The 17553-nt window shown below is 32.9% G+C and overlaps 1 protein-coding gene across 1 annotated transcript; it reads right to left on the reverse strand.

Annotated features, from left to right (window-relative positions):
- Nucleotides 1–12902: 12902 nt before the first annotated feature.
- On the reverse strand, nucleotides 12903–17061 carry LOC107920499 (probable methyltransferase PMT2). Its single transcript, XM_016850241.2, has 7 exons — nucleotides 16767–17061; nucleotides 15870–16535; nucleotides 15542–15752; nucleotides 15105–15399; nucleotides 14167–14556; nucleotides 13715–13792; nucleotides 12903–13436 (listed from the first exon to the last, which is right to left on the reverse strand). The coding sequence occupies exons 2-7, from the start codon at nucleotides 16512–16514 to the stop codon at nucleotides 13205–13207; spliced, it is 1851 nt and encodes a 616-aa protein (XP_016705730.1). The 5' UTR covers nucleotides 16515–16535; nucleotides 16767–17061; the 3' UTR covers nucleotides 12903–13204.
- Between the last annotated feature and the right edge of the window lie 492 nt (nucleotides 17062–17553).

The following is a 17553-nucleotide window of genomic DNA, read 5'->3' on the forward strand; positions in this document are numbered from 1 at the left end:
ACCAACTTTCAATCCCAGCTGAGAACTTCCTTTTTAATAACCATGTTTTTGTTACCTAAGTTTTTCTCCATTCATCCCTCTTTCTCATATATTCATGCTAGGTTGGAAACTAGAGGAGGTTAACCTTTTATTTCTTTGTAGAAGGATAATACTTGCTATATAATGGTTAAGACTGAAAGTAACATCATTCCTATGTTTTTAGAAAATATTTTAATTTTTTATGAAAGTAAGATATTGAAAGTATGCCCACGATGGAATTAGCTCTTATAAATCACTTCTGGACTGTTCTGTGATCACATGTCTTGATGATTGATGTTAATATATATACATATATATATATGGTTTTGCTCTATGAAAATCCTTTTGTTTTCACATGTTGCCATGCTAAACTAGCAGCACTCATATCTTTTTTGCAGTCACTACTCAGAGGTAGGTTCTTACTTGAAAGACCTGTTGAAGAGGAGAGACCACCTTCAGTGGCAGTGAGTGAATTAAATCAATTAAGTTACTACTCAGAAGTAAAATATCAATTAGCCTGTTACTTTATCAGATTGTGTTATATTTCCTCAACAATGTCTAATTTGAGTTTATAGAAGCAATAAACCCATGTAGTAAATGGTGGATGTAGTAAACCCATTTTAGTCTAATTTCGAAGGGTTTTTAGTTTATAAATTTTCAAGTTTATTACTGTACATATTTAACTTGTGCATTTTTTTTGCAATCGATTAGTTGCACTATTTGAACTTGTAATTTTGCTATTTAAATATTAACATGATTTTTTAATATTTTGACTAAAAAAAATTTATTTATTATATGATTAAATAATATCTTTTTGACTAAAAGTATATATTTAATACTAATTAATTTTTTATATTAATAATGTTTAATTTTAATAATAATTTTTTAAATGTTTTTAAAAGTTAGTGGCGTTTTTATGTAAAATGCCGCTAAAGAATGGTATTTTTAGCTGTGTTTGTGATAAAAAGCGTCGCTAAAGGTTATGCTCTTTAGTAGCGATTGTTAGAAAAGCGTCGCTAAAGGTCATGTTCTTTAGCGGCGTTTGTTTCAAAAGCGCCGCTAAAGAACATGACTTTTAGCGGCGTTTGTAAGAGAAGCATCGCTAAAGAACATGGCCTTTAGCGGCGCTTTTTAGCGCCGCTAAAGGCTTAAAAAACGCCGCTAAAATCCTATTTTCGTGTAGTGTATATATACAAAAGCTTGTTAGAGGAACAACTTAAAATTAATAATGATAATAATTGTATTAATTTAATATAAGTCATATATACGTATAAAATAGTTTCTACTATGAAAATTCTTAAAATATAGTAATGCATGTAAAAATACAAAGACATTGAAGCATAAGTATAAATCATTGAATCAATAAAATGTATAATGATGTTAAATTGAATTTTGATGCACAATATATATATATATTAATACGTAATACCTTTTTTTTTAAAAAATAAAATAATAATGCATAACAAATTTGAAATGATAATACATAATGAATTTGAAAACAAATACATAATAAATCTAAGCTAATAATACATGAAAAATTTATGATGCTAATAATATATTGTGACTTAAAAATAATACATAATGAAATTTAACACTAATACATATGATTATAATATATAAGAAAAATTAAAGTATAGCACGTAAAATAATATATATACATATGAAAAAATATAGATAAATAAAATCTGAATAACATAACTTCAACAAATTAATTATTGAACTAAATAATAAAAGGATCCAACCATAATTAGAACCGAATTAACAAGAAACAAAAGAAATTAAAAATAAAATGCGGGGTCAAAATTCGATTAAAATAAAATTAAAGAGCCACAAACGGAATTAAAATAAATAAAAAAGGGACTAAAGTGAGACGCGCGAATAACACGAGGGATCAAAAGGGGAAATAATCCCAACACCTCGAAACGCTGCACTATGGGAAGGACTAAAGTGAGCAGAATCCAAAACGCAATGGATAAAATTAACAAATAAAGAAAACACAATAAGAAATATGAACTAAAACAGAGGAACCAGTGGCACAAATAGGCCATTCAAATGAAACGCGCAGATCCTTCCCTCGGGTCGAGTCACTGCACGGGTCAAAGGCCTTTAAACGGCGCTGTTTGGAATTTCTATTTAAACCAAATTTTCATTAAAAAAAAACATTTGACAGCTCTTGAAAGAAAAGTAAAAAAAACTGAGGCTTCTCTGCTAGGGTTTCGACCCTAGCTCTTTACACCACTCCTTTGCCGCAATTCCACCGTGAACGGTGGTCGGAGCCTCACCACAAAAGGCTTTTCGGCTCCTTTTCGCGCGGATCCAAGGGTGTCTCCAAGTAAGACCTCTAACTCCCTCCTTTTTTTTTTTGCTCTATATATACTTATATATGAGGTTAATAACAAACAGAAAAAGAAAGAAAAGCCATCGGAGAAGAAAACAAACCGGAAGAAAAAGAAAACCTCCTTTTTTTGTATTGATTTTCTGCGTATATTTGATACCGTATGCGTGAGGGTTCTCCTCCTCCTCTACAAATACTGAAAAATGGCTTTTATATAGCCGAATCGAAAAGAAAAGAAAAAAATAAATAAAAAATACATACATTTTTCTCTGCCCTCTTTTCCTATTTTCTTTTTTGTTGCTCTTTTTTGTTTTATATTCCTTTTGCTGCTTGCTTGTTTGTCCTTTGCAGGTGCATGGAGTGTACGGAGGCCGTACGGTGACGTTGCACGGCGCGGCACAGCGCGTGGAGGCTACTGTTGCGGCGGCTGGAGTTTGCAGAAACCCTAGGGTTTCTTGTTTTCTTAGCTTTGGGCTGATTGGGTTTTTTAGATAGTGGGTTAAATTTGGGTAGTTTAGGTTAAAACGGTCTGGGCCACGTTGGGCCCATGTATTTAGACTATGGACATTTAATTATTTTTTTGGTTTTTTTTCTGCTTATTCTGAATGGGCCCGGGCAAATTGGGCTTATTACACCCTTCTCATCCCACATCCCACCTCCCATCTACCCCAAACCCTCCCCCCTCCAATTTCTTTTAATATTTTCCCTCCAAAATTTTACTCCCCTATTTACTTTCCCTCAAACTTTTATTCTCCAAAACTTTTTATTTTCCCCCTAAACTTTTACTTCTCACCCTTTACTCTCAAATAAAAAATCAAAATTATCAAAAAAAAAATCACTAAACATAAATAGTAATAATTTTATTTATATCTACTATTTATATTATTAAATTAAATTTCACATTTAATATTATTTATATTATTGAATTGTTTAGTTATATTGAATATTTATATTAAAATTGAATTATTAATTATGCCATAAAATATTCGTATTAAAATTTTATATTGGTATCAATTTCACATTTTATTTTTAAAATAACTTTTATTAAAAATCATATTTTTACATTTAATATATTTTTTAATTCCAAAATACATAGTGACAAGAATATGAAGATAATTGAAACAACTAAGCAAGCAGAGAAGCTAACCAATATATAAAAAATTAATAAATAAATTATGAGGTGATGAAAGTTAATAAAAAATTTGATTAATGTGGATAAATTTTATTACGATGGGTGACAGTGGTTACAAGAACCCAAAATTATTTTTTAAAATTTAACTCGAACAAATATATTCGATTCGATTCGAATTCATCTCACTCGACTCGATTCGTGAAAACTTTAAATAAAGTCAGGATGATAAAATGATATTCGAAAACTCGATTAACTAAAAAAATTTTCGATTTGATTCGATTCGATCGAATGCTCAACCCTAATTGCGAAGATGACTGACCTTGGTAGAATAATGATGCTGGGGGTGTTTGCGACACTATCGGTGGATGATTATGTGGTGTTGCATGGGCCGATTACAAATAAATGGTAGCAATTATGACAGCCCAAAATTGACCCTAGTCGGGAAGTGGTTTCGGGACCGCTAAACCGAGTCACCGAAATGTTTGAATGTGATATTTATTGTCTAGAATATGTAATTATGAATGTGTGAAAATTTCAAGCTTCGATTTAGTCGATTGCATGTGAATTTAGTCAATAGGACTTATGTGCGACATTTTTGAAATGTGATAGATCAAAACATAAGGACCTATTAGTGCATGTGGAAAAAGGGGGGACTTGCATGTCAATTTTCCCCCCCTATTAGTAGTGGCCGGCCATGACAAGCATGGTAGACCAAGTGTGATGGGCAAGACATGTCATAGACATGTTGTGTTGGTGCATCATGAGTGGAAACATGTCACAAACATGTTATGTTAGTGAGGTATGTTAGGAAAAATAAAATAAAGAGCATGGGCATAAAATAATGAAAGGGAATATGATGGAAACAAAAAAAAAATGTGTGGTTGTCTTCCCCCCCCCATTGCCGTGAGTTAAAGAAAAGAAAGGAGAAATTTTTGTTCATCCTTTTCATCTTCATTTGGCCGAAAATTCTAAGGAAGGAGGAAGTAGTTCTTGCTTCATGTTTGATTTGGAAGAGGATTAGGAGGAGGTTTGGCCATACTTGTATCTAGATTAAGGTATGTTTGAGGTTGTGCCATGAGACTCATGCATGTTTTTAGTTGCTAGCTTGAGTTCTAATTAGCCCATGGTTCAAATCTTTGCTATGTCATGGGGATGATATTCGGCCTAGGTGGATTTTGTGTTAATGCCATTGCATGCTAAATATGAAGCTTGTTAATGATGCATGTGATGGTGGATTGATGATTCTTGAATCTTCTTTTTAGCATTTTTGAGTGAGCACATATGTGCATTGGTTGCTAGATGGGGAAGAATCGGCTAGCAAGTTGTGTGCTAAGGCCGAATATAATTTTTGTATGTTAATGAGTAATGCATATGTTAAATTGATGGAAAGGGAGAGGATGCTTTACTAGTGTATATATGTGTGTATTAGCCAAGTTTTGAACTTGAAACAAGATGATATTTATAATCAATACAAGTAACCATACTTGTAGGAAGTATTAAGCATATAATCGGCCCCAACATAGACATGCATATTCGGCCATAGGAAGAAGATTTGGTGTTGCATGTATTCGGTTGGAGGCAAGCATATTGATGCTTTTGTCTTGGCTTAGAAAATTCGGCCAAGGGGGAAAATTAGCTAAAATGTTGAGTTCGATTCGTGATTTCGTATATATGTGACTTTAATGTCTAATGTATAAATATGGGCTAAGTGCCTTGTGTTCCTCTTTTCGATGCTCAAATGATTAAATCAATTTATTTGTTTAATTAAGCTCAAGAGCAAAGGGGAACTAAATCCGATAAAGGGAAGGAAAAAGTGGTCGAATAGCCATCGGAATCGTTCGACAACATCCGAGGTAAGTTCTTGAGTAAGAGAGCTTAAATTAAGATTTGATTAGATCATGTTTTAAGCAAATCAAAATCATGCTCTTTGTGTGTGTGGCTATTGAGCCGAAATTACAAGAATGATAAGTGTCTTGTGTTTGAGTTTTGCTAACGAAAATGAAATACGAATGGGCCATGATTTATTGTTAAATGTGCATGGTTATTTGAATGATGTCCGGGCTAAGTCCCGAAGGCTTTGTGCTAAGTGACCATATCCGGACTAAGATCCGAAGGCATTTGTGCGAGATACTAATTCCGGGCTAAGCCCGAAGGCATTGGTGCGAGTTACTAAATCCGGGTTAAGTCCCGAAGGCATTTGTGTGAGTTACTAAATCCGGGTTAAGTCCCGAAGGCATTTGTGCGAGTTACTATAACCGGGCTATGTCCCGAAGGCATTTGAACGAGGAGCTATATCCGGTTAAATTCCGAAGGTACGTGATTTGGGAATGAATGATCTTACTGTAAAAATTTCAGTTAATACTCTAGAAACATCCCAACATTGAGGTATGTTTCGTATGTGCTTGAATTTAGTTGAGCCCTTACAAATAAGTATTCGCTCAGTTGATAAACGAGCTACCGGCCTTTGGCTAAGTTGATCTTTTGTGTATGTACATAAGGGTTGGTAATGTGAAGCAAGTATGATATCGAAAATTTGTGCATATGAAATTATCCGTTTAGCTATATGAATGCTATACTTTTGTTGTGCTGGAATTCCTTGCTCAAAACTTACTAAGCATAAATTGCTTACTCCGTTTCATTGCTCCTTTGTTTTATAGATTTGGTTCTCCAGCTATCGGACTCGGGATTTTGAAGTCAAAGTCGCCCACACTATCAAAGCCCCCCTTTTGGTACAATTTTGGTTGAACTTCGAAATGGCATGTATAGGACTACCCGTTTGTTGTGGGTCATGGACCCTTTGGACTTGTATAATTTTGGATAGCCATGCGAAAATGGCTTATATATATTTGAGTATAATGTTATAATTATTTGGTATGGATATGGTTATTGAGAGGTGTGGATATGCTTAACAAGGATGGGCCATGGAAACTATGAAATAGGTAAAGTCTACCTTAAAGGCAGATGCTGACAGCAGCAGTGATGTAGATTTGGAAAATCACTAAAAATAGTAGGAAGGGAATTAAATAGTGAATAAATTATGTAAACAAACCTTGATGAATCTATTTTCATAGGAAAGTAACGAAATGATCATATGGACAGTATGTTAAGAGATATTCAGGTTCTCGTGAGACAGGGCCAGAACGGTTTCTGGATTCCCTGTTCCGACTTTGGAAATTCATTATAAATTAACCAGAGATAATTAGGAGTCATACCATATATGTATAGATTCCTCTCTGAGTCTAGTTTCTATAGAAACAAACGACATCAGTATTGAAGCTCTGTGCAGGGAGATATCCAGGTCGTAATGCGCAAAGGTCAGTGTAGTCGATCCCTGTAACATGGGAGATTTTGACTAATAAACTGTACTAATTGGCCCGACCAAAAATTCTAGAAAAAAATATGTAGATGGTAATATGAGTCTAGTTTCAGGGAAAATCACGAAACTGATTTTCGAGTTGTGAAACTCAAGATATGATTTTTAAAGCGACTAGTACGCAGATTGGCAGTGTCTGGGAAATTTTTTTATAAGGGGTTTAAAGTCTGTTAACACCTCGTGTTCGACTCCGGTGTCGGTCTCGGGTTCGGGTTCGGGGTGTTACAGCAATTGTCCGCAATACCAAATGTGTCAATGTTGCTAGCGAGACCGGCATGTAATATGATAGGTGGGCGACGATCATGTGAAATATATCCCTAAAGAAGGTGTTGATGCAGGGAATTATTGTGTGTGTTATGGTGCTTGTGTAAAATAAACTGGTGTTGAATTTGTTGATGTAAAGAATGGTTGTGTGTGCTGTGGTACTTGTGTAAAATAAACTGGAGCTGAAGGTGTTGATGCGAGGAATGAGTGTGCGTGTTGTGATGCTTGTGTCAAATAAATTGGGTTAGAGCCAAAAATAAATGAACCATACAGCCCAGGAGGTTGCACGACAATCAGGTCCTCCAGTGCAGATGAAGCAGATGTTGATCCCCCCGCGACATCTTCTCTGACCTAGGATTGATGGGCCCTCATCTTGGCCTCTTACGATGACGTTGCCTACTCCTTTCTGAAGTTGGCAGTAGATACGACTTGTCGTTATACCTGAACCAATCCATGTAATTAAGAGATGTCACCAAATCCAGCGTGAGAAATGGTTTACGTGTTAGTAAGTAATCGTACCTATGCTGCCAAATATCGATATACTTCTTCTGGAATATTGGAAAATCTTCCTCGAGTCTCCCCTGCATGTAAATCTTGTGCAAGTCATCGAGCTCCTAGGGTGGTGGTGAAATACGTTGTGTACACCCAAACTGTCCAATCACTCAGTCAAATTCTTGCATCTTGACTGTTGCAAAAACAATTGATGGCACTTTCACGTGACAGATGTTGTGATTGACCAAAAATTCAGCCAAGACGTATTCTTGAATCCTCGGATCTACATATAGCATCCATACAATTGTAGTATGAATTTATAAATTTTAGCACATGCCTAATATTTAATTTCAAATATTGGAATAAAAAATCGATGACAAGAAAAAACAAAAACATCATCTTCCACTTTCATTTTTTTTCTTTCAACATCAGAACTCCATGGATGAAAGATTGGAGAATTCGGCTAATTTTTATTCCTTTCATGTAAGTATTTTCGGGACTCATTTTTAGTAACTTTTATATTTTTGTGATCATTACAATTAGGTCCAGCTAACCCGGGTGTTAATTTGTGAAACTGTTAAATGTTCTGAAAAGTGACATTCTTGAATTTGTGAAACTTTTGAAGTTTTATGATAGTTTTGTAAGCTTGATAGCTAAATAATATTATTTTGTAAAGATTTTTTAGTGACTTTGATAATTAAGGATTTAATTATTAAATTAGTAAAATTACATGGGATTTTTGTGAAATTGAGAAATATATGGGTTGTTCAAGGATTATAGGAAATTCGGCTAGCGTGGTTTAAGCTTAATTGTGTTCAATTTGATAGTTTCGAGTTTAAAGACTAAATTGAATAAAGGGTAAAGTTTAGGGGTAAATTTGTAAAATGTGATTAAAAGGGATTAAATGCATAAATTTGACTATTTATGTGGTTTGAATAGTTTTAATTAAATTAAATTATACTTTAGATCAAGAATCTCAACGATCGAAGGATCTACGAGGAAAAGGAAAAATTATCGATCAGTCCCTCATAGTTGAATCACTTCGACAGGTAAGTTCATACTATCTTTCGTAATTACAATTCGTTATTAAATGTTGTTAATTAATTGTAGATAAACTATTGAAATTAGAAATCAGACGATGTGGTAATAAATTGAATTCTGTGATAATTCCGATGGATTGAGTAAAAGTCTCATACATGAGGTTTCTGAATGATTCCCGTTCTGGACTGAGCTCTAGCATTTGTTGCGGGCTCGGATATACATGTGACACAGATTTAGCCTAGACTAGTAATTTGTTGTCGTTTTAAAGGTTTAGCCTAGACTATTTTTTTTGTGTTGTCATTGGTTTAGCTCGAATGGGTAACCTGACACATATATTTCTGAATACGATTAGCTCAAATGAGCATTATCTGTTTCTCGAACTTGTGTATTGAGTTCTTTGACAAAGTTCCATCGGAAAAACAAAGATTGTGCAGTGTTAAACTGTTTCATTAAAATTGATAAAAAAAATATGAATTTTGAATATCCATATATTGTTGTTTACTGACTTGGAATTGTTGAATCATGTTGTGTTAAGGTGTTAATACTTTGAAATGGCTATATGAATTGGTTATATAGAAATAGATATATGGAGTGGTTATATGAATCAGTTATACGGAAACAGATAAACGAAATAATTATATGAATTGGTTATATGGAAATAATTATATGAAGTGGTTTATGAAATGTTTATATGGATAGATATGTAAGAAGGGACATTTGAAATGAACACTTAAAATGGAAATGTGAATTGTTAAATGAATAAATGTTGAATGAATGATATATCAAATGTGTTTACTTGTATATGTTTTATGACATGATAAAGTTATAAGTTTCATAAATGTGAACTCACTAACCTTGTGAGACTTGTTATATGTATAGGTTAATAATGAACTCATGACCTTGCTTATGAATTTTAATTGCAAAATGTTTAAGTTACAATCTTTACGGTAAGTTAAAGTTTAAGTTTAATACGAACTTACTAAGCAAAGATTTTCTTACATCCGTTGTGTTGTTTTTTTTGTAGATCGTCGAAAGTTTATGTCGGTTAGAAGTTCAAGTCGGAGCTCACACTATCCATTTATTGATTCAGTATAAATTGTGATTACTTTGATTTAGGTTATAAGTGGCATATACTAGGAGTTCAACTTCGCTTGTTATTAGACATGTTGTTCCATGCTTTGTTATGTGATGTTGTGGTTGTGTTTATTTGGCTCTTTTGGTATGTTTTAACCATATGTATATAAGTGGTAAGATTCATACCTTTCCAAGTTTGGTTTTGATTGTGATTTAAGGTTATGAAATGCTTGATAGATACATGTTTTGTGTTTTGGGAATAATGTATGTGAGTTGGATTCTAAATGTTTGAATTGTGGTACCAACGAGGGTATATTGATTAGGCATTTAGGTTAAATGTTTTTAGTATGTTTGAATGTATTTTGAATAGGTGGTAATGGTTGGAAATGGTTGGGTTTGACCTAATAAATGGTGTTTGAAATTACTTGTTTTTGAAGTCATTTTGGTTGCACACGGCCTAGGATACAGTTTGCCACACGGTCGTGTGTGGCACATGGCTTTTAAGGTGCAAGCTTTTCCACACGGCATTAAGCTGTTACACGACCTGGAGAAATGGCCGTGTGCCCCTAACTTTGAACTGTACATGATTTGGTCACACGGCCATATTCTTGATCCACACGGCCGTGTGACCCTTATTTTAAAATTTTTTTCACATTTTTCTGTTTTGTTTCAAATTAGTCCCTATTCCAAACTATTTTTAAGGTCCCATGGACCCGATTTAAGTTTTGTTTTCACATATATGCTATGAATAATGATTGACTATTGATGTATGATGATTAAATTGAGCTCTGAATTGTTTTGATTTATAATTGAACTAAAAATTTGAAAATGTTACAAATTAATCCTCGTTAAATTATGGATGGTATTGGAGCATACATAAGCCCGTATATAATATGAGAAGTGATGTATTTGTTAATCATAAAAAATAATTAAAAAATAATTGAGGATTGAAAATTGAAAATTGAAAATTGAAAATTGAAAATTGAAAATTGAAAATTGAAAATTGAAAATTGAAAATTGAAAATTTAGGATAGATGAATTAGTATTGAGTATTTGGTTGAAAAGAATGAAGTTTGGAGGGGTTTATATAGGAAAATTTTTTGCTGTTGAAATCCTTTTAGTCGTTGGAAAAATTATCGTTGGAATAGTTACCGTTGAAAGGAAAACACGTCCTATAGGGTGCATTTTCATTGATGTGGCAGTGAAAACGCGTCCTACAAAATGTATTTTTCTTTCTCTCTCGAAAAACAATATAGATCAATAAATTTTTTTAAAAAATAGCTTAGTTTCTTAAATAATTTTTCTCGATATATTTGTAAAATTTAACCCATAAAAATTCTATATATAATTACTTGACTATTTCATTAAGTTAATATCAAGAACATCTAAAACAATTATAAATAATATAAAGTTAAATGCACAAAAATCTTAATCTTACCAACACAACTAAAATTTAATTAACAAAATTATTTACATTTTTAATTACTCTATCAATAATTATTATTATTTTCAAAAATATCATTTGATATAAGATAAATAATATAAACTCTTCATCTTCTGTATGAAAATATTTTTTTTAATACCTACAAACTATTTTAATGATAGAAAAATATCGGCTAAATAAGGCCTATAGGTCGATTTTGAAATTTATTTAGATCTTCAGACCCGTTTTAAAATTATTTAGGGAAATAGGTCGATTTTGAGAAAAAGTTTGTACAGCTAGGTGAGCTTTCCATACACGTGTTAGGAAAACTCACCTAGCTGAACACGCTTTCCCTTTAACTTGCAATTTTTGACTTTTTTAATATAATTAAATTTTTTAGTCAGATGGCTAAATACTAATGGGATTCCTCTTCCACTCATATTTATATTTTTTATTTCATGTTGTTTTAAGCTGCTTCTTTTTTTAATGAATGTTTTTAACATATCACCTTCCTTAGTTAAATGATTAAATAATAATTATTTTACATTTATATTTTTTATTTCATGTTGTTTTAAGTTTCTTTTTTTTTATGAATGTTTTTAGCATATTAGCTTCCTTAATTAAATTATTAAATAATAATAATTTTATCACAATTTCAATTCCCCTTTTCTAAACACATTTGTAGTTTTTATTTCATACTGTTTCAAGCTCTCTTTTTTTAATTAATAAATATATTGTTTTTAATTTTTTATTTTAATTCATTGTTTTAATTAATAACTCTTTTATTCATAAAATCAAATAATAAATATGTAATTATATAATAAAAATATATACTTTACATATATCATTATGTTAAAAATATTTGAAATCAATAACTCCTTTATATATAATATAAACATCAACTAATTTTTTTGATATATTTTTCTTTATATATAATATTTATATGTCATATTTATTTTCTCCACGTATATTGTGGGTATGGTGATTTCTAAAATTATAAAATAAAATAATTATTTCAAATATAATTATTATTTTTATATGTAAAATATTTCAATTAATTGTTTGAAATACCATTATGTTTATATGTAAAATATTTTAAATACACATACAAAAATATTTACTAATTTACTAAAAATAATCATATTTGTAATAATTATTTGATTTTATGAATAAAAGAGTTATAAATTAAAATTGAAAAATTGATAACAATATATTTATTGATTAAAAAAACTTGAAACAATATGAAATAAAAATTACAAATGTGTTATGAAAAAGAAATTGAACTTAGGTCTCAATGATGAAATCATTATTATTTAACCATTTAACCAAATATAAGTGTGAGTGAAAAAAAATCAAACTTGGGACTTAAAGATTAAACCACGAACATTTAACTATCCAACTAAAGAAATTAGTTGTATTAAAAAAGTAAAAATTGCAACTTAGCACGTTCAGCTAGGCGAGCTTTCCTGAAACATGTATGGTTAAGCGAACTTTCTCTTAAAATCGACCTATTTTCCTAAATAATTTTAAAACCGACCTAAAGGCCTAAATAAATTTCAAAATCAGCTTATACGCCTTATTTTCCCAAAAATATCTATATAGACTATTTTAAAAACGTTTCTGTCACAAATTGAATAACACAATTTCAATAAAAAAATATATTTGTAACATAATAAATGTTTTAATACATATACTTATTATTCTTAGGGTTAATCTAGGCATCATCAAAAAAATAAAGAAAACCTTGACAGACAAGAACATGCATTAACTTCTCGAGCTAACATTTTGCAAATAAGACTAAAACTAGATATAAAGCTTTCTATAGCTGTCTGTTTATAATTTAATACAAATGAACCCACAGTGATCGATGATCCATCCATAGTTTGTTACCTGAAATCTTGTGACCCGCCTCCCTAATACCGGCACAATCAAGCAGAAAAAAAAATTTCAGGCCGGGAATTAATCGGATTGATGTCACAAACTTCATGTAACAGAAAGCATTGGTGGCTCAGATAACGACGAGGTTTCAAAGTCTGCTCTCTCCTCTGCCGATCACTGCACGGATGTCGAGTTTGCACCTACAACCCAATATCGCTTAACAGCAACCAATATCTTCTCAGGAACTAATGGACCATCTTCATGGTCAACCATCTTAGTATCCCACCTCATGCCTGCAGTTATCTTCTTGACTTTAATTAGAACATCTACCTCATCGCGGAATATAACCGCGCCTTCTGGACGCAAAATTCGGTCCATCTCCAATAGAATGTCCTCCAGATTACATCTGCAAACATTGGATAAATATATTAAGTTCTAATGATAAGAAACGGGATGTGATATAGCTCTAACAATGGTGGGCTCCATACAGAGATTTCAAACTATAGAAATTGCAGAACAAATAAATACACAGGGATATAGGTTTTTGTTAGGAACTATGGTGAAAACATATCACATGTCTAGAAGTGACTCGAACCAATCAATATACGAGTACAGAAAAGTACTAGTTAACAAACATGAACTCATGTACATCAATTGAATGCACATTTAATTATGGATACTTACTTGTCCTTGTACAAACTGAAAAGACCATGAGCATGAATGAGATCGTATGTCCTTGGATACGTGGAGAAAGCCTCACACCTGAACCAGAACAAGACAACAAAAACCAAGTTCAAGTTTATGCCACCATATTAAGTGAACAAACATTATTAGTTTTCAAAGCATTGAAGTAAGGACAATGGAGAATAGCTCAACTGTAGCCAGGTAACTTAATAAGCAAGGCAGTGATTTTCTGGCAAGCAAATAAAGTCTACAAATCGCTAGAAGATATTCATTTAGTTTCACTTCAAGTTCATAGCCTAAAACGGAGACTAAAAGGATATCAGATATTATAGGGGAAATTAAAAGGAAGTTCCGGCAAAAACTAATTAGCATTACAATTGGAAAGAAAAGAGAACAAAAACACTTTTGAACAGAAGCCATCACAAATCAAGCCAAAATTTAGTAAGCCTTACCAGTCATGATAGATGCCAATTAATCCACGTTCAAATATAACACCGAGGGTATCTTTCTCTGCTATAGTGGGCATGACATTCATGACCCACAATTTAGGGGAGTCAAGAGCTGCAGCAAATCCTCCCAACCCAGCATTCATATCCAAAATATTACGATACCGCCCAGAGTCTATAAGTCTATTGATTTTCTTATAAGCACCAACATGCTTCTTCCACTTCTCATTGTCCCCTTGGTATGTTTCAACAGAAACTCCAGGAACACTTCCACTAGCAACTCTAGGAGGGACGGCATATAGCCTCTCTGGGAATTGCTTCAGTTTCCCGCCAGCAACTTCCTCTGGGTTACTAACATCTGGATATGGAGTAAGGCAGGCATCCATTTTCTTGTACCTAGCAAACATCACAAGAGAAGTTGATTCAAATGAAATTTGAGCTCTAAAAGGAATTAGATTACTCAGATCCAATGCAATGCCCATGCAACATAAATTGTAGAAATATATCAGTCGGTTTTAAAAACCCCGAAAGAAATGCAAGAAAGAAACCCTGAAACTAAAAGGTTTCAGATCCCACATATGGATCACATGCTAGCCTAAGAATAACAGAGGGGAATTAGTGAAGTTGGTTTACAGACTTGATGATATTAATAAACTGCTAGACTAGAGAAATAGGTTCCAAGTCATGAGACATGCATTGCAGGTACCAACTTCTAATGTTTGAAGGGCTAAGGCAGTTTCTGTTACAATGACATGATTAACTATAATATATGCGAACAGGTGTGAAGCTAATATGAATGCAGGCATAAACATTGACAGAGCAGAGGCAATATACTTCACTGCAATTTTAACTACTCCAACTGTTTTCCCGCATGTAACTTGAACAAGTGATATTGTTTTTATTGCAAACTGTATGATTCTAAAAGTTCCAAGCGCAGCTCATACCATACATCATTAGCTTCTTCAGCTTTGCAGAAATTAGCTTGAGAATTATGTTGTCTACCACTACAAGCTTCATCATTGACCCTCTTTTGCCAAACGGCAATTTCACCTTTCTCATGTTTTTTCTCCCAGCAAAGAAGTTTGGCAACTTCCTCGATCTTTTTCTGTTCCTCCTCAAGTTCCTTCTTGGGACGTTGCCATGCTCTGTAATTGTTCCTCCAATTAATTGGTGGGCCAGAAAGTACCCAGTAACCACCAGGTCTAAGAACACGATCAACCTCCTTCATGTACATTCCATCTGCCAACAGACAAAACCATTATGGTGCATCAGTTACTCAACTTCATCCCTAAAAAGTTTTCACTAATGCAACACCAAAACAGACAATCTACCTAAAATACCAAAACATTTTTTTAACTTAAATATAAGATATATGACTTACCATTTGCTCCCCATGGAATCAAGCAACGAGAACAGTGAGCCATATCAAAAGCTCTAGATGGATATGGCATCTTGATGGTCCCAAGAACACCAATAACAGCAGGTACACCTCTTTCAAGAGCAAATTGAACCTGTGCTTCATGTGAATCTCTAGGCGCAAATGACATGGCAATAACATTTCTACTCCAAAGGTATGCACCCCAGCTTGCAACCTATGAAAAAGAACCAATTGCTAGACTCAGTACCTACATAGATCATAAAGAAAAATTCCAAGAGTACAAAAAATGATCAATTGAAAAGCTTTCAAGAGGATGACAAATATGACATACCCCACAACCAGTATCGAGTGCAGTCCTAACCATCCCATTAGTAATCGGAATGACCTTAGCAAGCTGATCAATATACTTATCAGCCCCTTGTGGAAACTGCGTTCCTCCACCCGGGAACCTAAACACATTACCCTCATATTGGATCCAATTCTGAATAGCCTTCTCAATGGTCAAGGCCTTATAGGGTGCATTAGCATAAGGCACATAATCCCTGCTCTTAGGCCAAGGAAACGGAGTCACATATCCATTAGGCGCCGGGACAAGACAATGCAACTTCTCTTCCTCTCTCGGACAATGCCTCTCCCGATATATCATGTTGTCCCTAGGAAACGTCATGGCACGACTTTGATCTTGGCAAGGCGTGTAATCAACGTAACGGGGATGACAGGGCTCGAAAGATTTGGGCTTTTCGGATTCATCTACGTTCCCAACTTCACCAGCGTGGTGGGTTTCGAAGTTTAAGGTAGGGACAATGCTGCAATCTGCGCTATGTTTAGTCATTTCTAAAGCTATACTATCCCCTTTACCGAAACCACTCCTTTGCCATGCTCCTAATATGTAGAAGAAACAACATAATCCCACAACAATGAATATTTGAATCGAACTCCTAGTTCTTGTGTCAGTTGAATTCGGTTTCAGTGCCATTTTCTTTTAAATATTTTTAACCTGCAAATTAGTTTCCAAATTTTAGATCAATGGAAAAAGAAAAAGAAAGCTAAATCTTTACGGATCGTCAGAGATTCAGAAACAAAGATCAGTGGATTTAACGTTAGTTTTACGCAAACTAGAGAAGAGCTCATTTCAGTAAATCTATTCTTGAGAAGAAGAAAAAGAATTTCTTTAAATCATAAAAAAAAATCATGATGAATAGAAAGAAAGAAATGTCAGAGCACTTACCCAATCGCATCAAAAAAACTAAATCAATGGTTAGCGATCTCAAAAACAAAAATGAAATCTTTTAACGATAATGAGAGAAGTAGCGGCTATTATAACTCGGAAAAAAGAAGGAGACATGTAAATGGAACACTTAAAAAGAGAAAACCCTAATCTTTTCTCATATACAGCGAAATCGAAGAAGAAAGATCAAAATCAGAAGAAAATTATATAATATAAAAGCACAAAAACTTTGTGCTCTGTACGTCGCTTGATTAATGGGGATTGCGATAAAAAAAGCTCCCAAGAAGTTTGAAAACGTGAGCCTTTCCATACGAATTTCAGTTGATATATATGTTAAAATATCTCATAAATCCCTGTAAACTTTATAAATTTAAAATTTAGTTATTGTAGTTTTATTTTTCATTTTAAATTTTGATTCCAATTGTTAACATAATTAAATTTTTTGGTTAAATTGATAGGTGCAACATTTTGAAATAAAAAAAATCACTTAATAACAATATAATTGAAAAAATCACGTTGAAGTGAATCTGAATTTAACAAAATAATAGTAACAATCATAATAATTGGACTTGAATTCTAAAAAGTAGAGGAGCTAAATTCTTACTAAAATTTAAATTTATGAAATATTTTAATCTAATTTTTTAATTATAATTTACATATGGCTTATCTTCTATTTTTTGGGGTTTAATTGTAAATAAACGTTTCTCGTTTGAATCAATTTTTTTCATCAGTTGATGATGGTTAGCTTCAACTCTAATCACATGTAAAATATATAAAATAAGTGTAC

This window comes from Gossypium hirsutum, chromosome D13, assembly GCF_007990345.1.
Source record: "Gossypium hirsutum isolate 1008001.06 chromosome D13, Gossypium_hirsutum_v2.1, whole genome shotgun sequence".
NCBI lineage: Eukaryota > Viridiplantae > Streptophyta > Magnoliopsida > Malvales > Malvaceae > Gossypium > Gossypium hirsutum.